Genomic DNA, 25,809 nt, shown 5'->3' with positions numbered 1-25,809 from the left:
CTAATGCGTTTTTGTTCTTCCTTAATTTCATGAATATTTTATATTACAGTTAAATAAATGATACAGGATTAGAAGTTCAAGAAATGAACATACAGCAGATACATCTTGGATATACATATGGTAGTATTGAATAATCTATAACAGCGTTTCTTAACTTTTTTCAGTCCGCGGACCCTAGAAAATCAAGCATGATTTTAAGGACCCCTCTTAATACAGTACACAGGAATAAGTTTAGAAAATCTAACAATAAAACACTGAAAACTTTTATTTTCAACATTTCCACAAAATTTATTTTAAATTATTATCACTACAGCTGTTTCAGCAGAATGCCTTTCTCAAGTGATCTATTCTTGGTATGTGTTTACACTTTATAGTCCTTAACTGAATAAGCTGAGGAGGGGAGTACTATTTGTCTCAATTATTCAGAATTATGTCTGTATTTTTTAATTTGTTAATTTCCATATATTTGAATAAAGATAGCTTAAGGACTTTATCTTGAATGTGAAGAATTTTAAATTCGTAATTAAAAGAATGATTAAGGTCTAGATTAGATCTAGAAGGTTAAGTACGTACGTAGAATCTGTTTTTCTATTATTGAAAGCCCCTTTATGTTCTGTTATACCTTTGACAAAAGTTGTACCAGTTTGACCGATGTAAGTTTTTGGGCAGTCGCCACATTTAAGTTTGTATACACCACTGTGTTAGTGTTTTTTCTTTTGGTTCTTGTTGTTCTTAATATATGTGCCCAAGTTGTTGTTTGTTATAAAAGCTGGTGTTATTCCTTTCTTTTTTATGGGTTTGATTATATATATATATATATATATATATATATATATATATATATATATATATATATATATATATATATATGATACGAAAGTTCCGCGGGAGTTATATGTGCTTACTGTAGTTTCCCGGGTTTGAAACCGCGTTGAATAATTTTTGTTTTGATAAAACCCATTATTTTAACGACGTTTCGGCAAGGTCGCACTTGCCATTGACAAGTCAGGTAGTAGCGCTTCTCGCTGATGCTTGAAGTTAACTCAAAAATGTGAAATGAAAAAGTGAAAAATTAATGTTCTGTAAATAAAACTTTTTAGTAGGATTAATTATAATTACAATTTTTTTAGAATAAAGCATTGCGTGGGGTGCCCATATGTTAATAATTGAAAGAATTATATTACACTATAAATAAATATATTTTATAAATATATCAAAATAATTATGGAAACAATTGTACTGTAAAATCCGTAAACTAATTTTCGAAACCAAATTCAGATTTTTGCTTTAAGCTTTGCCTTCTAAGAATTGCAAGGCAAAACAGACGTTGATAAAGATGTTATTAGAGACATGGGGAATCTAAAATTTGCATTTCACAACATATCCCCTCAACTAAGCAAAAATCCTTAGCGAATTGGTTTCTAGTACTCGTACAGAGTACGGATTTTATATCAGATGTCGCTATTTGCGTCCATTCGAAGCCGTGTTGGAGTTGCTTCCTAAGACAGAATAGATTTATTTTCACTTTCAGAGCGACTGTGAGTAGCCGTTCTGAAGAGCCCTTTTAGGGCGAAATACGTATAAGCGGATACACAGACGCACGATACTTGAAATCAAATCTTAACTGTCTTTTTTTTTAATTGTACTGTAATTTTTGAAGGATATGACAGCTTAACAACGAAAGCTACTGAAAGAAGCCGACGTGAAAAATGCATAGCATCTCAAAAAATAATGTATTTACAAGTTCATAGTTGGTTGTACGGAGGAGTTTTGAATGTAACAGACTGGGGATGGGAGGTCAAAGAAAATTTCTATCATTCAGTAAAGATGACACGGTCTCCTGGTCCACAAAGTGTTATGAGTTGAATTATTTGCAGTTGCAAAAAGACTGCAACTCATGTGGTTGTAGAAAGAAGGGCTTGGTTTACAATTTGGGATATAAAAATTGTGCTGGGTCTAATTGCACGAATACAGAGAAATATAAAGAAAATCAATTATTTGATACAGAAGATGAAGAAGATAGAAGAGGAAGAATAAATTTGAATGAACGGTGATTTGTTAATCATATTTTTTTACTCAAATTAACATAAACCACAAGAATACAAGGTCCACACTGGGCACCAGGTAGCTTGGTTGGGGGCCATCTTAGTTATCATATTCGTGTTCAGCAACCTCGAGAACACACCGAGTATTGACTGTCAACTGATTTATAATGAAATTGACATGAAACTCCAGAAGACGAGGTCCACCCTGGGCACCAGGTAGCTCAATGACCATCGCCGTTATCATATTCGTGTTCAGCAACCTCGAAAACTCCCCAGTAACAAAATTAATCGTATTCCTGTCGATATTTTCCGAGTTGCAAATTTTTAATTTTCTATGCACTTTGAAAATGCATTTTCCTTATACAAAATTCCAAATGCAATTTTCCTTTAACGCATAGTAAAAAGTTGCATAGTGATTCATCTTGCTGTGGAAAATTGGCAGGCTTAGTGTTTCGTTGCGTCGCCTACAATGTTGAGTGTTGCTTACAAATTAGTGTTTAGTCGTGGATGGCCGTAGCTCAGCGAGATAGCAAGATACTGGTTTTCTACGTCAGAGCGCACGAGTTCGAATCTCCGTCGGCCCCCTGGGCGTGTACATCGACACTAGCTACTTGAAACAGGGTTAAAGATGTAATTGGCTTAGAAACGTGCCCGAAAGGAATTCCCCGGCAAAAATGCCATACGATATTATTATTATTATTATTAGTCGTATATGCATACGATTTAAAGTCAACTAACTTTGCTTCAAAATTGCTTTGTTAATTCATTTTGGTAAGTACAATATTAAACATTGCACATGATTTTAATGGAGTAAAAGAATATAACGTTAACACTTTATATTCTGTCCTTATGTTTATTAGTGAGCTCAAAATCACAACACCAAACTTTTCCAATACTTACTTTACTTTATCGTGTCCGAACATGTCATTCATAAAATTTCGGCCCAGTATCGGGCTACGTCGGTTCCATCTTTGTTGGCGAGCCACAAATCTTCAAGGGTACATCGATGAGGACAGTTTCTGCATGTAAGAAAATGTTCCATATTCTGTGTTTCTCCACAGTCACAGTTCACATCATCTTGGTCGATTTTTTCCCATTTTGCCATGTTTGATTTTACTGGAACAACCCCCGTTCTTATCCTATTCATAGTTTTCCACATTTTAAAGTCTAGAGACTGGCCGGTCCATTGAACCTGGGGAAGAGGAAAATACTCAGGCGGTTCATCCTGCACTGTTCCAAGGAAGCTCTTCCTAGATTTTAGTCGCTTTTGTGGTGTTCGAGCTTTGTATAGGGCATGCCGCTCGTCCGCGATCTGTTTAATTTTCTATATGTGCTCTGCAACGCCTCTGCGTGTTGAGGGTTCTGCAAAACCCGCTGCTTTATATAGATATAATTACGTACATCAAGAAGAGATGATCTCCATCTTTTTGATATGGCGATGTGGTCTATTTGATATTCTCTTATATGACCTGGGGCAGTCCATGTAACCTTGTGGATATTTTTATGTGGGAAGATGGTTCCACCAGTAACTAAGCTATGATTGGAACAAAAATGTGTAAAACGCTGTCCGTTTTCATTCATCACTCCCAGGTCATGTTTGCCCCTTACGGTTTCTAAGTTAATATTGTCTTCTCCAGCTTTAGCGTTCATATCGCCCATCACTATTAGTATATCGCCTTGGTTTACTTGTTGGGTTGTTTGTTCCAGTTGTTCGTAGAAAATGTCTTTATCTTCGGAGGGATATGTGTTCGTGGAAGTATAGCACTGAAACACTGTTATCGGTATCTGGTATAAAATCTGGCAGTCAAATTCTATCATGAATGGGTTTCCATGAAATGAGGCTTTTTTGGCTTCTTTGCTGAGTAGAAGGCCCACTGTAATGGGATTTAATTAAGCATACAAAAATCAGATCTAAGTAACCCAATTCAGTTTAAAAATTTAAAATCCTTTTAATAATATTATTCATTGCTTATTGCTCAATGCGATTGTTTATTTATGACATTGAAAATATCGGCGTAACTAGAACACGCGCTGACCTAGTGAATTTTGCAATGTAATCAAAAGCTTATTTAATAATGTGTACAAATTATATTAGAAACACATGAATGCATAAACAAACGCACGTGAGTTAAATACCCGGAAAATAACGGGAGTAGATCATTAAGAATTAAGAGTTAACAGTCGAAGCTAGTGTTATCATCCGTCAACTGGGTACTATCTCTCTTATTGTACTTAGAGAACCAATAAAGTAATTTTGAGTATCCAGTGAGTTCGAGTTAATCAACCCCATGCAGGGGGTAAACTACCCCTAGAGTTTCAGTATATGGAACTCTTGATGGAAGCAGTCTAATAAACATTATATGATTATCCAACATTATTATACCACTCCGCTCTCGTGATTTCCATTTTCTTTACCACTGGATAATAGGAATTCTTCTGTTTGGGTATGGTGTTCACCATTGCCCAACCATCTTACTTTCCATAGACCAACAAAGCTTTATTTATACCTATTTAATTCTGTTACTGCTTGAGCTAGTTTAGAAATCTCATACAGAGTTTTAACGTTCCAGCAACCAAATCATGTTCCGTTCGGTTTGTTTCTACCAAAGTTTCAGTAATAAAATGAAATTTAAGATGGGTAGGTTATTGGCCTTCCGCACCCGAGTCTGGTGCCGGGGCTGCCGACTGTAGCTTCCAGACAAGCCTCAGGGGTAGTGGTCCTGGAGGTGGCAACGACATTTCCTTCGTGCGAGATGTTAGGTTATACCGCCTATACTCGGTCGGGGAAGAGTATGTAGTAGAAAGAAATATAGTGACCCGTCTGCTTTCGCAAACCTAATCGCCATTCGGGGTCGGAAGAAACAAGAGTTAGCTAAGAGAGGCTGATAGGAAAGATTAAAGACATTTCACTCAAGACAAGTTGAAGAAGAGTAAAATGTGAATGAAGGCCCTTATGATTCTCAGTCCCTCTCTTTCAGTTATTTACTTAAAAGAAGTCAATCAGAAATAAATTTTTCATTAGAAAGAAAATCTAAAATTTTGTGTTATACACATTCTCGTATAAAGAATATGCCACTGATAAAATGATCAGTTGTGGATGTGTTCATTCTAGTCAACTCTGAAAAAAATTTCTCTTGGGCTTTTATATATCCTAAGCTGTAACATTGTTGATATTCCTTGCATAATTAAAATTGGTATAATTATTTATTTCAAATAAACTTTTCAATAAAGTGTTTATTTAGACTTTAAAGTCTGTTTTAGACTATAACATAAAATGATATAAGAAAATGGTATAACAAAAACTTACATGAAATGATTGGTACAATATTAATACAAGAAGTTTTTAGTTTTTTGTATTACATTGTCACATTTTGGTATCAAAATATGTTTTGTGATTCTGCGCATTACATGCTAAAGAAGTCCTTTTTTTAAATTATTATGTTGGTTTACATGTACTGTTAACCTCAATGTTCTTATTCTTCTTTTTGTTATTGTAACGTAACCTCATTTTCTCCAACATTTAACCTGATTTAACCTAGTTTTTCACCCACGTAAATACCTAGTTAGTTTTACCCACGTTTTACCTTTGCTTTAACAAAGACATATATATTTATGATGGATAAGAAAATTCTCCTATTATCTGCTGCTTCCATTGCAACATTTCTTTTAATTCAGACAAGCAAGAAAAAACGCCAACGAAATATGTGGTTTAGAGCTTGGCTTCAAAAAAGACAGAAAGGTCGTGGTGTTTTAAATATGTTGGAAACATCATTGAATTAAAAGACAATGATTCCGAAAAATGCAGACAATTTTTTAAGAATGTGTGAGCCACAATTTATTGAACTTTTTGAACTGATTCGAGAAGATATTACCAAACAGGATAGAACCTAACTGCGCATGCGTGTGCACTAGTAATTGGTATCAAAATAGGACATGTTATAATTTCTATAACATTTTTTGTTAACAGATTTTGTTTTCTGTTTTACATTATGACAAAACTTAGTATAATATTTTCTTATATCATTTTATCTTATAGTCTAAAACAGACTTTACATTCAGAGTTAAAACATAGACTAAACTATGTTTAGTCTATGTTTTAACGTCAACTAAAAGAAAATACAAAATATTACTATAAAAATTAACTTTATTTTACCAAAACTTTTAACTTATTGCACATTATGAAAACAAATATAATTGATAAATACAAAACAAAAATATATCTTCTAATGAAACCAAAACGCATTTTAAAACTAAGCATATAATCTAATATTTCAAACACTTTTTAATACTTAGAAACTATAATTGAACAATTCTTAATCCATTGTCAATTAGATAGCAAAATATTGTCAGTGTTAACAATTATTTTACTTTGGTCATGTCTTAAGAAATCACAGAAGTTTTCATTAAACTTTCAATATTTACACTAAATTGTCTGAACGCCAACTAAATAAACTGTCCTCTCTACATACATCATATTATCTATATACAATATCATAGAGAACAATGATATTCTTGTACTAACAACTCTAGTTTTTATGTTGCTTTAACATCATTTCGCATTTTTGTTTAACAAAATGTATTATGGATAGATTACAAAAATAAAACCATCCAAATAATTTACAAGAGGTTAGATACATATGAAATACATATATAAATTTCTAGCTGGTGGGATATACATTGTTATATACAATTTTATAGTACTTCAGCTAATTGGCTTCTTGTAGGCTGTGTATTATAGCGTGTCGAGTAATTGCTTGTTACTAAGTAAAGTCGGCTTCACTGTCTTTACAAAGAATTGTTAAAAAACGGGATAATTTTCAGGGGGACGGACTGCAAAAACTACCGCTGCATCTCAGTTACCAGAACTCTCAGTAGATTGTACGCAAAAGTTATAAAAAATCTAGTCGAAAACGAATATGGACCACTTGAGCTGGAACAGCAACCAGGATTTCGAGCTAGACGATCTTGCATCGACCACATCTCCACTTTGACCTAACTAAGTGAAAAAAGAATGGCTAGGGATAGACCAACTCATGTATTGTTTGTGGACTTGGCAAAAGCTTAGGATACAATACCCCTTTGTATACTATGGCAAGTACTGGAAAGCCCATCTATTAATATTACACTTGTGAAAGCAATTTAACAATTCTACAACGATCTTCGATCAAAAATAAAAATTAACAACCAGTTCTCCGAGAATTTTAGGATAAATAAGGGACTAAGGCAAGACTGCCGTCTATCTCCAACACTCTTCAAAATCTACCTAAATGAGGCACTGAAGAAATGAAGCAGATCATGTTCTTGAATGGGTACATCATTAAATGACGAAAAAACCCTATAAACGTTTCATTTCGCGGATGATCAAATAGTCATCGCAAAGGACCAGGAAGATCTGCAATTCATGACAAAGCGATTAATACAGGAATACGAGCGATATGGACTAAATGTTAATTCAGCCAAAACGAAATACGTGTTCATAGGAGGAACTGAACACGATGAACTTGGAAGATTTTTTGTCACATTCCGAAAATGGAAAGAGATGGACGCACTGAAAGAGAAATCAAAGAACGAATCATAAAAGCAAAAAATAATGGGCGCACTAAACTCACTACTCTGGTCAAAAACTGTCTCTAAACAGAAAAAGATACAGCTATATAACAGCACATTTTTAAAAGTGTTGAACTTTATGGATGCCAAATTTGGCAACTACGGAGCAAAAACTCCTTATTCTGGAAATGGGTTTATGGCACAAATCAACAGGTGTAGCGAGAACGATGCACGTAACAAATGAAAGAATAAGACAAATCATGGATAGAACAACCACCATCATAGAAGAAATACAGCAAAAACAGCTTATTTGGTTCGGAAATCTACAGAGAATGGCAGACCATCGCCTACCGAAGATAATATTGGATTGTCAGTCACCTGACCGAAAAAAAAAAACGAGGAAGACCGAAACCAACATGGCTTAATGTAGTCCAAAATACAATGTCAAAGAGAAATCAACGACTAGGAGACTAGACATAAATGGAGACAGAACCGGAAGGCACAGGACGTTATAAACCGGACATTACATTACATAAGTTGTACTATATAGTAAAAGTACTTTATGTATGCATTTAAACCAATAATAAGGAAATAAAGCCAACTCAAAAGTTGACATCCATGTTTTGATATTTTATGTGTATAGAAACAAGTAAAAAATAATCAGATCTGTTTTGAATTTCAGACCATAAGTGATTGTTAAAATCTTAAGAGTAAAGGTAACTAGTACGTGAATCGTGTATATATTTACCAAATTCTAGTATTTTTATATACTAGAATATCTACTATATTTACTAAATTATTTTATTGAAGAGAAAAATAAATGATGGCCAAAATATTCAGAGAAGTGCAGTTAATTTTCACGCATATACAACTAAGGACCCCTGAACAGGATGATCTGGATAAAGTAATTTATAGTGTGGATACATCATCATATTTTAAGGGAGAGGATATTGTAAATTTCTGATGATAATTATGAAAATTTATTTTTATGTAGAGTGCGATTGCACTAATTGAAAACATTGGAGATGTTTAATGCGAAGAATCTTTCTTCTCTAAATGTGTTTGTTTACTATCAAAACGAAATTAAAACACTCATACTAACATACATCGCTTCAGAAATGTTTAACGTCACACAAACACTTTCATGAGTGAGTCAATAAATTTTTATAAACAACTGAATTTTTTTTCTGTTCTATTGATCTGTATTCATATCATGGAAGATTGGTTCAATAACAGAAAAAAATGTAAATGATGCATAAGCCATTTCTATGAGAAAAGGAAAAACTACTTTTTCTTCGGGGTAAAAGCTACAATTTTGCATGAAACCAAACGAATCGGAATATTTCGGTATAATCGAGAACTCGACGAAATTTGGAATAAATTCGCTAAATTCGGATATAGACCAGAAAAATGTATCACTTAGTGGGATTCTTAATTCTTTTAATAATGCACACAAAAAATTGTACAAATTGTATTACAATTGTATACCACCTTGAAATATATTTCCGATAATCAGATTTTGCAAATTTTACAACACTATTTAATGTTGCGAGTGTCGGTTAAATTGTATTTTAATTCGTTTTCCTTTCTCGTGATATCTGCAAGTTTTTCTTATGTCAAATTACGTCTTATCGTCCCTGGTAGAAGCAGTGTCTAGGTAATTTTGGAACAAACGCTTTGTTTATTTTCTTCTCATATGTTAAACATTGATGCATGGCTAACAATTCTACATTAATAAATTCTTTTAGACATCACTGCTTGCAAAATACAACGTACAAAACTATTTTACGTTCTATAGAAAGAATACAACGAATCAATACAAAATTTACCAACAGTATTGTGTATTTTATACACAAACATTTACATAAATGTAAAAACCTCATTATAAATAAGACTAAAAAATTAATGGTAAAACTATATCTAAAAATGAAAATCAGATGATTTTACTTGTAAACTGTCAAAAGTGAAGCTATTTTCATTTTCGTCCATATCCATGGTCTCCATTTTAAACGAATTATTTTTTGGCAAAAAATCAAAATTCTGTGTCAACAAATTATTTAAGCTAGAAGCGGCTGAGAAAGGAAAGTTGTGATATTCATTCACAACAGTATCCATGGGGCGAAATTTAAAAGCTTCCGTATCTACTCTTCCAAACAGATTTGCTCCTAATGTGCGCTGGTTGCCATTATCTAAAGAATTCTCATCATTATTAGTTTCCATGGCTGTATCGAATTTTCGCTTAACTCGAGAAAACGTTATTGCTTTCTTAATGGTGCTTTTCTGAGGTCTTGTTAAGACAGTCATTAATGGATGGCCCTTATTCAATGTCGCCGGTTTAATAAAATGGTCCTGGAAAAAAGAAAATTAGAAACCAACTTTTATTATTAAGTAAAATAATATTAATATAATTGGACAATAATATGGATTACATATAAATACAAAGTAAACTAAAATTTGGTATTCAGTAGACCAAGTTTTCGACAAAGTCGACATTCGTTTATTTAAAGTATAATAAGTGTGCACAGAAATTTATTTTACCTTTATGAGAAACTTATAACCCTTGATAGCCGATTAAATTTGTTAATATATATATATATATATATATATATATATATATATATATATATATATATATATATAAAAGATCATTTTCTAATTACAGGACTTTTTTAAATTACAATTAGGGTACTACAGAGTAATGGGAAAATAGATCGAGATGCATGCGATCGATAAAGATGCATAATTAGGGTTCGATGGATAAAGTGAGTATACGAAAGGCTAGAGGAGGATATTAGCGAGACGCAGTTCGGGTTCCGAAATGGAATGGGTACTCGAGAAGGACTATCATCAACATATTGATTCAGCAATGTCGGGATGTAAACGAAGACCTACACTTGTGCTTTGTTGACTACGAAAAAGCTTTCGATAAAGTAAGACTTGAAAAACTAATATCAGTACTTATGAACAAGCGCATTGACAGTAAAATCATAAATATAGTGCAAATTGATGGGCAACACTCAGAAGAAATGAAGATCTGTAGGGTAGATAGACAGGGATGTGTTTAATCGCCTTCTTCTTCTTCTTCTTTAGGTGCCGTCTTCTTAGCGAAGGTTGGCGATGACCTCTGCAAAGTCTTCCCTATTTTGGGCTTTCCTTATTAAACTGTGAAAGTCTAATCCTGTCCAATCTTTGATTTTGCGCAGCCAGGTCATTTGTCGTCCAGCCGGGCCGCGTCTGCCTTCTATTTTCCCTTCTATAATAAGCTAAAGGAAGTTATACCTGTCGTGTCTAAATATGTGTCCAAAGATAAGACGTTTTATGCTTCTTGACAATTTCTGTGAGTTCACGTTCTCTATTCATACGCCTTAAAACATCTTCATTTCTAACGCGGTAGGTCCATGGAATTTTCAGCATACGACGAAATACCCACATCTCAAAGCTCTCTAAACGTCGTAACGAGCTGAATGTTAACGTCCAAGCTTCCACTATATACATAACACTTTATCATGCGGTATCGTAGGGACAAATCAAGATTACGGGTAGTGAGTAACTGTCGCATCTTTAAGAAGGTGTTTCTTGCCTGTTGTATTCTACATTTAACCTCTTGTTCTTGGTCTAAGGTTTCATGTATCCAACAGCCTAGATACTTAAACTTTTTCACTTGTTCAACTAGACTGTTGTTGACTAGTATGTTTATAACTGGTGTGTGTTTTTTTGAAATTACCATTGTTTTGGTTTTTTTACATTCACCTTAAGGCCGTATAGTTCTCCTTCTCGCACTACTTAGGTTAACAGAATTTGTAGTTCTTCTTCACTGCCAGCAATCAGTACTGTACGATCGGCATACCTGATATTGTTCACGATTTTTCCATTGACTTTTATTCCTTCTTGTGCTTCATCTAGAGCATGTGCAAAGATGTCCTCTGAGTACAAGTTGAATAATAATGGTGATAGTATACAACCTCGTCTAACTCCTCTTTGGATGTTTATGGTTTCAGTATCACCCCTTTCAGTTCTGACAGAGACGTTTTGGTTCCAGTAGAGTTCACGTATTGTATTAATGTCGTTTGGATCCAGGTTCTTTTTTTGCAAGCATTCTATTAGCTGATCGTGTTTGACTTTGTCAAAAGCCTTTTCATAATCTATAAAGCACAAGTAAACATCTTTTTGTTGATCCCGACACTTTTGCATGAAAACAATGAAACTGAACAAAGGTACATTGGACAAAGGTACAATGAACTGAACATTGGATATAAACAAGGTACAAATGAAATATATGGATATGAACGTAGATGAGCAATATATAGAGCAGTCATTTAAAATATCTAATCAAGTATTGAAAATTCCTAAACAAATTCTGAATTTGGCATACTTAAGGCATTAAGTAGATAAGACATTGATCAAATGGCCGTAGAGATCCAAGTTTTCTTCCAGCCTTTTTTCTATCTTTCATTTTTAGAAATTTCTTAAATATTAAGTCTTCTTTTACCGACTCAATACCTTTTCTTCGTGGATTCTTTAGGCATTCTTACCTTTGGTATCTAGCTACACGCCCGAGCCACCTTAATATTTGAACTATCGCTAGTGTTATTGTTATTTATTGTCCATATGATCGTAAGCTACAGACGCAGGAACAGAAATTAACTAATTGGCGGAAACGGGCAGATAGTAGCAGACAACGAGACATACAAAAATAGACAGAATATACAGAAGGCACCTTTCAAGATGAAAGACTCGGTCCAACAATATCAAAAGAACCAGACAGCGGACCAATGAATAAACAAAGATATACTATATGCGCTCAATAATATGAAAAACGGGAAGGATCCCGGTCCGGACAAGATTTCAGTTGAACTATTAAAGTTGTTAAACGAAGACAATTTACATGTGCTAACTACACTTTTTAATACTATCTATGAAACAGGACAAATATCGGATGATTGGCTAATGAATTTTTTTTGGGCTTTTGGAGTTGTGCCCATTTAGCCAGCCACACTTTTTAAAATTAACGCCTAACTAAACCTATCCTACCATACACTAAGACTATTAACTTGGCTGACTTCTACTTCCATTGCAATCCCTAAGAAAAACAATGCTAAATAATGTATAGAACCATAAGTTTAATGAGACGTACACTCAAATTATTTTTAAAATTATACATAATCGTTTTACGGGAACTAGAGAGGCTTCATTCTATTTAAACGTGTTAACGCAACGCTGTTTGGACGTAAATAAAAATGTGTAAACTGTATGGCATAACATGAAACAGATACTAACGAATAATACACAACTGACATTAAACGAACTTAAAGCCAAAATAGAGCAGATTTGCAAAGAATTTACGTCTGAACAATGCAGATCCTTAGTCTAGTAAATGCCCAACCGAAGTCGAGCGGCCATAAAGTCTAAGGGCAAGGCTACTCCATTTTAAAAATAAATATTTCTTTTATGTTCCAATATTTATTTGTCAACAAAATAGACATTATTATTAATTAGTTCTGTTAGAGTAATAGACATTGCGAAAAATTCGAGTTCGTTCGGAAAAATATTCCCATTAGATTTTTTTACATAATCATTTTCATGATATCCCAAAACAAGGTTTAAGAGGTCGCCAGGCGAAAAGTGGTTCAAATTTTTTTAAACAAATTGTAACAATAATTTTTTTCGGCACTGATAATTTTTTTTGATTTTTTTGGATCATTCTAAACAAAATAAGTCTCTAGATGTTTTTCTGTAAATTTAATTGTTTTCGAGTTATAAATAAATTTAAACTGAGAAAAACGCAAAATTATGATTTTCAAGGTTCAAAAACACAAGTAAAAATACTATTTTTGAATTCATCAAGAACTTAAATTCAAGTTCAAATATTGTTCCATCATTTCCCGATAAGTATTTTGAGCCTATTTTATTTTAAAACATTGTTTTTTAATCTTTAATGAAGCGCTTATGACAGGACGGGCGCTCGGTCTGCGGCGTGTATAAGAGAGAGACACAAGAACAAGGGCACAAATTTCTGCTGATTTAGCAATTTTGCTCATGGCGCTCTGCCATACGTGCTTCATTATCAATTAAAAAACAATGGTTTAATAGTTATTTATGCGCCCAGGGTGTTATTAGGATGATTACGCCCGGAGAGCAACATAATCCAGCCAGAAAGCCTCTGGCTCGAGGGATGGATGTTACTTGATGGTCCTAATCATCCGGTAACACCAGTCGTACATACAAGATTTTATTTTTCACTTCACATAATATAAAAACTAAAATTGGGACGTTTTTACTTTTTTAAATATTATGTGAACCACAGGTGTTACCGGATGATTATCATGATTAAACATGATTAGAAAAAAATAAACTGTCAAATATCTGAATTTTGAATGTATTTTAGTTTATCCCATTATATAGTTGTTGGGGCTCGTAAACCACCGGTTAAACAACATCAGATATGCAGATGACATCATATTTGCGGACAACCTAGAAGATCTTAAAGTCCTTATGAACAAAATCACGTATCATAGTCAACAATATGAACTCAAGATAAACGTAAAGAAGACAAATCTCATGATAATTATCAAGGAAAAGATAACGGAAGGTCAACTTTACGTCAACCACACCCCAGTAGAAAGAGCCACAACCTCTCTCTTGGTATAAAAGCAAGAATGCTGCGATGCTACATCTTCTCTGTCCTTTTTTATGGTGTTGAATTGTGGACCTTGAAAGAAGATATGTGCAGAAGATTGGAATCATTTGAGTCACAAATGAGAAGGTCCTTTACAAGTTTTACGAAGTTACAATACTTCGGACACATTATGCGATATGAGATATGCCCTCCTACAAACCATCCTGCAAGTAAAAATATTTGGAAAGCGAGGTCCAGCAAGAACATCTTGGTTAAAGATCCTCAAAACCTCTTAAAGATACACATTGCCATGATGATAGCCAACATTCGTCACGGATAGGCACATCAAGAAGAATAATCTTAGGGGAAATCTAGAGGGGGCACCAGTTGATACCAAGATTTTCTTCTTTTTCTTTTTATATAGACATGACTCTGACTGTTTTTCAATGTGCCTCCAGTAAGTTGTCGTTCCATCTTTTTGGCAGTCTTTCTACTGATCGTTTTCCTATTGGGGAACCGTTTCTAGCCATCTTTACTTCTCTATTTGTTATCATTCGGCTTATATGATCGTTTCATTCTACTCTTCTATTTCTTACCCAGTTCTTGATGTTCTCCACCCTGCATCTACGTCGTATATCTGTACTTCTAGCTCTGTCCCATAGTGTCTTACCATCAATTTTTCTAAGTGTTGTCATCTCTGCTGTTTCTAAAATCTTTTTTGTCCTCTGTGTCAGGTCTTGTTTCTGCCGCGTATGTCATTATTGGTCTGATGACTGTTTTATAAATTCTGCCTTGCGTTTGTTTGCAGATATTTTTATTTCTCCATATTGTTTCTCCATCTTCCACTTCAGTTTCGAGCTTTCCGTAGCTAGATATTGTGATGCCTAGATATTTAAACTCCATCACTTGTTCTATTATCTGACCTTTCAGCTCCAATTTACATCTTAGTAAATTTGCTGTTGTATCCATGCATTTTGTCTTTTTTGGAGAAATTAACATGTTAAATGTTAATACAGCAAGATGAGAGAGCATATGTTAAGAGGGTTTTATTTCAAATGCCAGAAATTATTTCATATGAATTAACGAAATATGGATAGATTCAACTAGGCGATAAGTTATATCCGAATTTTTTAGAAGGAAACACTGTGATGGAGTATTTACAAAAGTATTTTTGTACATGTAAAGAAAAAATTTCTGCACAAGTAATAATTGTTCATGCATCCCATTTTCCATTTTATGTGTCAAACACCATCCACTAATTCCAATGAATCCCATTGCGCATTCTTGCGCCCTTTCAGTATATATGTCGCAAATCTCACTCTAAGTTGGTCGACCAGTACCTCTTTCCATCGTAATAACGATTGGTGCAATATCACTATCTGCAAGTTGTTCAGCACGAAGGATGTGGAACTTCAATGGTCTCCTGGCCAAATATGGATCCTTATACGAATGGCTATAACTAACGGTTCCATTGCTTCAACTTTGGCGCAGTCTTCCGGACAAGGTTGTCTACTCAGGGTATCTGCATTATGATGTTGAGTACCTTTACGAGGTTCAATGTCAAAGTTATACATCTGCAGTTTTTCCAGTCACCGGGCAAACTGTCCTTTAGGGTTCTTGAACTGGAAGATCCATTGAAGAGAGTCATGATCGATCCGAATAACGAACTTCTGTCCATATAAGAACTTATGCAAGTGTTCCAACGTTTTCACCATAGCAAGTAAATCTCTTCGTGTGACTCAATAATTTCTTTCAGCTTTGGAGAGGACTTTACCAAAGTATCGAATAACTCGTTCTGTCCCATCGATGTTTTGCGAAAGAACCTTGGCCAGTCGGAAACGCTGTCTTGGCTTTGTCTGCTGGATCCATTTCTACTTGCCAATATTCACTTGTCAAATCTAATGTTGAAAACCATTTCGCTCCAGTCACAGCATCCAAGGTATCATCAATACGTGGCAATGGAAAGCTATCCTTGACCGTGACAGCATCGAATCTCATGTAATCAACACACAATCTAGTAGAGCTATCATTTTTTCTTTCCACCAAGGCAACATTCCTGGGCTTCGTGATGGTTTTATTACATTTTGTTCCTGAATTTCCTTTAAAATGTTCTCAACTTCTCGTTTTACAAATGGGACTCTTTTAGGAGCTTGTTTGATGGGAGCAGCATTTCCAGTATTTATTCGATGTTGGGTTTTACCTTCGTTCGCCCGTAAACGTTGATGACAAGCAGAACACAACTTCAGCAGCTTGTAAAGTCTGTCCTGATTTTTGTCGAGGTGCTCACTAGACTTCTGGTATAGGAGTTGAAGCGTTGCTGTTAGTTTTGGAGCCATCGGGGATTTTTGTGATTGCACAAAACAATTTGTGATAGTAGTGACACCCTCGAGATTACCCAGTAAACTTCCTTTCTTTAATCGAACATCGTAGTCGTGGATATTCATTATTCGAGTAGGGAACGAGTTACCGAACATTCTAGAATGAACTAGACTTCTTGCTGGAAGGATGCCTTTAGGGAGTTGTTGGACAGCTGGTTCGAAGATTCTCAGAATAGTAGTCGGTAGGCCTGGTTCTAATTTGGCAACCATAGGTAGTATGATCGCGGATCAGGTTGGTAATAGAACATCTTCTCCAACACAGATACTCTATATGTCTATATGTCTTTTAGTAAAAAGAGCACACGTCTTTCTTTATTATTAAAGTTTACAAAATGTCACAAATGAAACTTTCAATTTATTGAAAATGTTTAATAAAATAATAGTTATTTATTGTACAAGACGATAAAATTGTACTTTATTTTCGAGAGCGTTTTTTAGCGTCGAGACGTCAGTCGAGACGCTAATTATGCTCGAGAAGATAATGCGATTTTATTGTCGTGTGCAATACAACATTTTTTTCTATAGCAAGACTTCAAGTTCAGGTGAAAAATAGAATTTCAAAGAAAATTGTAATTTTTAGCACAAAAATGACAATTGTGTTGCTCCGTTGCTAGGGATATGAATTACTCTGTCAACAAATGTCAAACAAATGTTACGTTTTGGTTTTTGCGGAGAATATTGTTGCGTTTTGTATCCAAAGTGAATAAATACGAAATGGACGGAAAAAAATTGACACAAAAAAAGAAAAACCTGCCATCAGATGCAGCGTTGGGAGCAGAAAGTTTATTGTTGCCACAAAAATCTAGGATGATGTATGAGAAAGAATACCAGTCTTTTAAAAAGTGGAAAAGCATTAATAATATCAATGGCGTGAGTGAAAAAATACTTCTGGCGTATTTTTCTGAAAAGTCGAAGAAAGCGATGCCATCGTCATTATGGTCAAATTATTCGATGCTGAAGCGTTCGTTGTTGGTGAACGAAAATTGTGACATTTCTAAATTCAGCAAGTTAACCACCTTACTAAAAAACCTGAGTGGAGGATACAAAGCTAAAAAGTCCAAAATCCTGGTGTCAGATGACATTATTAAATTTCTGACAGAAGCTCCTGATGACGTCTATTTGTTGATGAAGGTTATTGCTATTTTTGGTGTGCATGAAGCGACTAGATCCGATGAATTGTACAAGTTAGAAGTGTTTAATGTGGACGACAGAAAATCGGTGATAATCGTTTCATTATCTGATACTAAACCAAGCAGGAAAGGTCGTTTTGTATTACTGACAAGAAAAGTGGACTGAGTTTCTTGGAAATTGTGAGAAAGTATATTGCCTTGCGTCCCAAAAACGTACCTCACAGTAAGTTTTTTGTAAATTACCGACAGCAAAAGTGCACTACTCAACCGGTGGGGATTAACACTATATATAATATCCCCAAGAAGATTGCAGATTTTTTGAAACTTGCAAATTCAGAAATGTACACGGGCATTGTTTCTGTCGTTCTTCAGCTACTATGTTCGCAAATTCTGGAGCTGATCTAGTAAAAGTTAAACGTTTAGGTGGATGGAAATCGTCATCTGTTGCAGAATCTTACATTGAAGAGTCAATAAGCAATAAGATTGCTGTATCCAAGTGTATACTTGGCGGACCAGAAAATCAATCCAGTACCTCGAATCAAGTGTTAAGCAGACGAGTAGAAGTTGTGATCCAAAAATAGATATTTCTAATAATGTTAATTGTAAAATTTCAGTTGTTTTTAATCCTTAATGTGTTTGAATTTGTAAATTTTATTGAATAAAAAAAAGTTAAAACATTTTATCTACTCTTGCTGTTAAAGTGTCACTTTATCTACCCTTGCGGTTAAAGTGATACTTTATCTACTCAAAACGGTTGTTATAGCAACACTTTAACATTAGCTATGGAAAAAAGGTCTTGTCAAAGTCCATTACCTCTGCAATAATCAGTTTACTTGAGTAGGAATACAATATTTTCATTTAATTCAACTTACCGTATTTCTGGCTGGTTGGTTTGAATCAGAATTACAAGCGCTGGCAAATGCTTTACTGAAGTTAGGTGACTGCATATTTCTATCGTAATTGAATGTAGTAGCTACATTATCCATATAGTTGTTGATAGGAATATTTTCCTTACCATTAAAATCCGTAGTTTTTACTTGCAATTTTTTCTTCCATTCAAAAAGCTGTTTTTCCTTTTTTGTAGTGCATAAAACTGCTGGTTGTAATTCAGATTCTTCAATCGACATAGCAGGAATTCTTTGTCTGGGGGGTGTTTCAAACACCCATTCTGATTTATTATACAAGGAAAAATTTATATCACAGTTATTTTCTTGTGGATAATAATATGTACATTTGGATTCAGCAGGAGTATTGTTCATTTTTATTTTACCTGAAAGTGTGCCGTCAATCTTTTTAATTTCTGACAATAGTCTTGATTTACAAACACCTATTGTTTTACGGTCCAATTCAATCCGAAGACTTATTTGCTTCGCTAGTGTAACACAAAAGTTTTGGTTACAAGATTCTTCTCTGAAAGTATCAAAATTATAATCTTGACTAGACCTTGCGTATAAATGATTTATTTTTTCGAATATACTTTTCGATTTTTTTATTGAATGCTTTTGCTTACTACGTTCGTGTTTTTTATCACTATTAGAAGTTTGAAATTCTTTTAAATCCTTTTCCCTGTAAGTAGTTAATAAGTTAACTTGAGTATTAAATATTAGACTTCTTTCATTCCTGAGTGACTTCGCTAAAAACGAAAAAAAAATATTGGATTAAAAAATAGATTAATTAAATAATTCCTATTAAATTTGCAACATAATGCTTTGAAAATAGTTTGTTATAATAAAATTAATTATAACAAAATATTTTATCTTTAATAAAATTAATTATAACCTTGCTATACTTCGAGAGAGCAACAATTAATGATTCGGAAAACATAGTTCAATTAATAATTTTTGTACAGGCATGTAAGTAGTAATTTGGTTATTTACTAATTTATTTTAACTCGATAGATTATCTTATACCAATTTGTGGGTTTTACTTTATCTGCTTCATCAATTTTATTCATATTAATAATCACAGACATGTAATATTGGCATAATTACTGTAATTGTTAGCTTTATAAAACAGCGCCCTAATATGGGCTTTTGTAATTTCAGCATTTAATTTACCTGGTACCGTTAGATCTGAAGATGCTTAGCAAAGTGTAGTAAGCGAAACCTGTCGTTTTGGTGGTAAAATTAAATTGATTGTAAGTCTTATTTTATTTCTTTTTTACCTATTTGAAATAGACTCACACAGGCAACACATTCATGATTTAAACGGAGTAAATTTGGAGTTAATTGATCATTACAAGTTTTTAGGACTAACTGTCTATAACAAACTCACCTGGCGTCGTCATATCGATGAAATAAAAGGCAACTGTTTAAATAGAATGAATTTGTTAAAGACATTGTTCCACCATCAATGAGGTGCCGATGAAAGTGTACTATTCAAAATATATCGAGCTATAATCCGCTCCAAATTAGACTATGGTTGTATAGTTTACTTGTTTGCATCCAATAATTTATTACAATCGTTAAACTCTGTTCACAACACTGCTCTCTGAATTTGCTTAGGAGCTTTTCGATAAAGTCCCGCTGAACGTCTCTATTGTGAATCTCATGAACTCCCCCTTTACCTTCAGAGGCAGCAACTACTCCTATCTTATGCTAGCAGAATTTCTTCGAATCCGACTAACCCTGTATTTAATCTTCTGACTTCGCCAAGACCTGGACTCGCAATCTCGCCCAGATGTATACTTTCAATCCCACAGATCCTACAACCCTTGTGCCAAGACACAAAATTATCTCAAACAATTGCACCTATAAAATCAGAATCCCCACCATGGTCTTCCTTTTAAAACACTTCCCTCTGTAAAGCAACAAATAAATATTATTTTTCGACAAGCTTTCAAGGATATTGTGAATACATCCCACTATGATAAGGTGCTATACACCGATGCATCCCGAAACGCAGATGGAGTTGGCTGTTCTGTCACTATAGTCGATACAGTATTAGGACAATACCGAATATCCAACGAATGTAGCGTGTTTTCAGGAGAACTCTTTAGTACTTCAAAAGCTCTCGAGTTCTCTTTTGACAATCATCAAAGTGTAGCTCTGTGCACCGATTCCTTATCCACAATCCATTCGTTAAAAAATATTTACATCACCTAGTGCAAAAAATACTAGAATCGATCCATCTCCACACTTCCCGAGGGACTTCAATAACAATAATATGGGTGCCTTCTCATATCGGCATCCAACGAAATGAGATGGCTGCAAAAGAAGCATCTACATCCAACTTACCCGTCTACAACACACAGCTCCAAGAAGATTTAAAATCAAAATTCAAAAGGAATATCCAAGACAAGTGGCAGGAACTTTGGATCACCAAAAACACAAAGCTCAGAGAACTACAACCTAATATTAACAACTATTTATCCCTAGCATCTCTGAACAGAAAAGAGAAGATAGCAATACGAAGACTGAGAATAGACGACACACACGTTTGACACACGGTCATCTTATATACTCTACAGACCAACAGTTATGCTCTCCCTGCAACGATATTCCTATTACCGACAAGCACATCCTCACAGAATGTCAACACTACCAGGCCACTCGCATTGCCAAAATATAACCCACAGTCTAAAAGAAATTCTGAACTGTTTAAGCCGACTCAAGAGCCTAATAGACTTTTTAAAGACAATACAATTGTTTAACAAAATATAATTTACATAGTAGTGTTATTCTTGTACAACTACTTAAACAACAAAAATTTATTTTGTCTCAACACTTTCTTTAAAAAATCTAAACAACGTAAATGGACATGGATCAGCTCAGACAAGAAAACTAAGAACGAAATAGACTATATACTCTCCAATAACAAAAACATATGCACCGACGTGACAGTACTAAACAAATTCTATACCGGAAGTGACCATAGATTGGTTAGAGCGAATATTCAAATACAGACGAGAGTAGAACGAAACAAACTTATTAAACGAGAACGATACCCAACCACCGATGTCCTATTTCAAAAACAAACGGAATACCAAAAAGAGCTAAGAACAAGACTAAAGTCAGTAGAGACACTGAGACAAATGGATATAAACGGACTAGCCAAAATAAAAGTAACTGTAACAACATCAGTTAAGAAAATATGCTCAAATACGAAAACAGAGAAAAAAATCTAAACTTCAACCTAATACAATTAAATTACTAAAAGAAAGACGAAATAGAACAGATCGAACTTCGGACAGCTTCAAAAGTTTAAACAAAAACGTGAAGAAAGAAATTATTAACGATCATAGAAACTATACTAACAATCTAATAAAAAATATAATATAAGATAACTGCAATATGAAAGTACTCAAAGCAAAAAACTCAAACAGCACAAGAAAAATCATAGAAATAAAAAATGAAAAAAACGTCACCGTCCGAGACAGAAAGGAAATAAGCGAGGCCATTGAAAAATTCTACACTAAATTATACTCAAAGAAAAAAGTTGACACGGTTGAAATGGACTACCTAAGAAGAGCTTGCCGTATATCAAGAGTAGAACGTATACCTAATTCTGAAATTAGAAGAAAAACAGATAGAGTACATACAACTTCTGAAAGAATAGAAACTAGACAGTTAATATGGTATGGACACGTACAGAGGATGGACGACAACAGATGGCCAAAAAGAGCTATGGAATACAATCCAAGTAATAGAAGGAAACGAGGAAGACCAGCCAAGTCTTGGATACAAGGTGTTATGGAAACCATGAAAGATAGAGCCATTGATGAAGACACCTGGAGAGATAGAAAAAGATGGCGATCGAAATGCGGGAAGCGGCAGAAGCTGTAGGATCCCCGCTTATATATATATAAATACACAACCACAACAATGACGTACTGAACGAACAATAATTAACACCGGCTCAGAAGAAATACCGGACATAACCGACTATGAAATAAGAATGGCCCTAAATCAACTAAAAACCAATAAATGTCCGGGAGAGAATAAAATTATAGTCGAAATGTTGAAAATCGGTGGAAGAAAAATAGAACAGGTATTAAATATTTTATTTAATAAAGTAATTGATGAAGGAAAGATTCCTCAAGAATGGTACAACTCCGAAGTCATTTTACTATTCAAGAAAGGAGACAAAGCAAACATCGAGAATTACCGACAAATATCCTTGCTCTCACATCTGTATAAATTACTAACTAAAATCATAACCAACCGCCTAACACATAAGCTCGATTTCTATCAACCTATCGAGCAGGCTGGATTCAGAAAACATTTTAGTACCATAGACCACTTACACACCGTAAGAACACTGATAGAAAAATGCACCGAGTATAATGTTCCAATTCATATGGCGTTCGTCGATTTCCATAAAGCATTCGATTCCATCGAATTATGGGCAGTGCTTGAATCTCTAGAAAATGCACGTATAGATTCAAGATATACTAACATAATTAAAAATATATATGAAAATGCCACAATGCAGATAAAGCTGGACGAAAGCACAAAAACTAATCCCATAAGACTACAACGGGGAGTAAGACAAGGAGACACCATCTCTCCCAAACTATTTACCCTTGCTCTAGAAGATATTTTTAAGAAACTAGAATGGAACAATAAGGGTATCAACGTCGAAGGATCATACTTAAACCACTTGCGATTCGCAGATGACATAGTTTTAATAGCCGAAAATATCCAAGAACTAAATGATATGTTACAACAATTAAATGCAGTTTCAGGAGCGGTAGGCTTAAAAATGAACTACAGCAAAGCAAAAATACTGAGCCGAGACCAGACAAATATAACAATACAAAATCATACCATAGAAAATGTTGAACATTATGTATATCTAGGTCATGTTATCAAACTAGGAAAACCAAATCAAGATGCTGAAATTAAAAGAAGAACACAACTGGCATGGGGCGCTTTCGGCAAATTAGCATATATCTTGAAAAACACCTCCATTCCTGTAAACTTAAAGAAAAAGGTGTATAACACATGCATACTACCAGTTTGTACTTACGGCTTGGAGACAGTAGCCCTTACCAAAAAATCTGCTAAAAAATTAGAAACAACGCAAAGAGCAATGGAACGAATCATGCTTGGAATATCACTAAGAGACAAAATTAGAAACACCGAGATAAGACGTAGAACGAAGATTAGGGATATTGTGGAAGAAATTGCAAAAATGAAATGGCGCTGGGCAGGTCACGTAGCCCGATATAATGACAACAGGTGGACAGGGAGAATTCTAGAATGGAGACCAAGGACGACAACAAGAAGCATGGGAAGACCTCAAAAAAGATGGGTAGATGACATAAGAACAGTGGCAGGCAAACAGTGGATTAGATTGGCGCAAGATAGAGAAAGATGGAAACAATTGGGAGAGACCTAAATTCAGGAGTGGATGGAAAATGGTTGACAAAGAAGAAGAAGAAGATTGTTATTTTTTACTATTGTAAACTCTGTAAGTACTATTGTAAACCTTTGCTCCCGTGTCAAAGACCTAAGATGTCAAGACACGTTAATTCGAAATAAAAAAAAAATAGTTTGTTTTTTCGTAACTTTCATGAATATCCAAATTATGCTAATAGGTAAAAAAGTAATAGGTACATACAAAAAAGCTTTGTAGTACTTTTTTGTATAAGATCTTTATAAAAAACTAAATAAGATAATAGCAAACAAAAAATGTTATTACAAATTGACGTAAGGAAACTTACTATAACAATGCATATAACAACAACTAACGAATGCAACGAAGGTTCACTTCGAAATGCATGTAAACAGAAAAATATAACTACCTACACCTATTTCGAAAATAAATGGTAATAAGCATGAAAGCTGCAAGGTAATAAGGTTATAAAAGTAAACCAAACAGGTACACCAAACAATTTTGGGTTTGGGTACTTAACAAAAATTACTGAATACAATTTATATAATAGTATAAACCTCTATTACTTATTTAACTTTTTCAGTGAACTAGGAACTACACTACGCACGTTTCAGTTATTTTAAACGTCACATTGAAATATTCGATTTTAGTCAAGAAATTACAAAATTGAAACCGGTATGCTCCTACCTTTCTTTAAAATGTTTTCAAAAAATTCTCCGAAATTCATACAACCGTGCCGAGACAACAATGTCATTGCGGCAAACCTACACCACAAACAACACAGATTATAATGGCAGTTCCCTCCAAAATGAAAAGATATTGTGCCTCGATAGGCGCCCCATGATTCCTTATTCCGTAGCAATTTTCTGTAACTATCTAATTAAAATTATTTAACACAAATATTTTTCAAAACACTATTGTTATTATATTGTATATTATTAAATTATATTGTATATTATTAAAACCTATTTTTTCTACTCTCATACTTTAAAGGTATATTAATTACAACCAATCGAAATCCGGAGATTTCTTACGTTTAAAATATGTTTAAAATATACATGGAAATCACCACAAGATACTCCAGGCCGCATAGTGAGAAATCAAATTGATTACATTCTGATTAATAAAAGATTCCGGAACAGCATAACATCAGTCAAGACATACCCAGGAGCTGATATCAAATCAGACCATAACCCACTGATTGGCAAAATTAGGCTCAGGCTAAAGAAGGTTAGACGTAGTGTCAATCCAAAATTCGACATCAAGCTATTAAAAGATCAACACACAGAACATAGTGTAAAGCGGTATATACAGAACAATTTGAATACCGTTATTCAATCGGATGTAATGGACCAGGAGCTAGAAAAGTTACATACAGTTTCAAAAGACATACGAGAGAAATTTCTCAAACCACCAAAAATAAAGAAGAAATCGTGGATGACAAATGAGATTCTAGATATGATGAAAGAGAGGCGAAAGTTCAAAGATCAAGACATGTCATTATACAAAAGAATCGATAAAAAGATCAAAAAAGCTATTAGAATAGCTAAGGATACACATCTAAGAAAACAGTGAAGAAATACAGCAATTGCATCATAAACACGATTCATTTAATATGCACAAAAAAGTTAAAGAAGCCGCAGGCTTATACAAACCTAGAAGAGTTGGGTGTTTGGCAGATAACCAAGGCAAACCACTGTTAACTGTCGAAGAAAAACTAGACACTTGGAAGAATTATGTGGAAGTAACTTTTG

The 25,809-nt window shown here is 34.2% G+C and overlaps 1 protein-coding gene across 1 annotated transcript in view; it reads right to left on the bottom strand.

The window, feature by feature from the left end:
* Positions 1-6,177: 6,177 nt before the first annotated feature.
* The window catches only part of LOC140445090 (uncharacterized), a 33,646-nt gene continuing 14,014 nt past the window's right edge, over positions 6,178-25,809 (bottom strand). The window contains exons 4-5 of the mRNA XM_072536905.1: positions 18,589-19,349; positions 6,178-9,941 (exon numbers count right to left, since the gene is read on the bottom strand). Coding sequence (XP_072393006.1) covers positions 9,513-9,941; positions 18,589-19,349 — 1,190 coding nt within the window. The 3' untranslated portion in view covers positions 6,178-9,512. The remainder of the gene's footprint in view (positions 9,942-18,588; positions 19,350-25,809) is intronic.

The sequence above is a fragment of the Diabrotica undecimpunctata genome, chromosome 7, assembly GCF_040954645.1.
Source record: "Diabrotica undecimpunctata isolate CICGRU chromosome 7, icDiaUnde3, whole genome shotgun sequence".
Lineage (NCBI taxonomy): Eukaryota > Metazoa > Arthropoda > Insecta > Coleoptera > Chrysomelidae > Diabrotica > Diabrotica undecimpunctata.
Note: the sequence above shows the minus strand (reverse complement) of the source record. Positions and strands in the feature narration are given on the sequence as shown.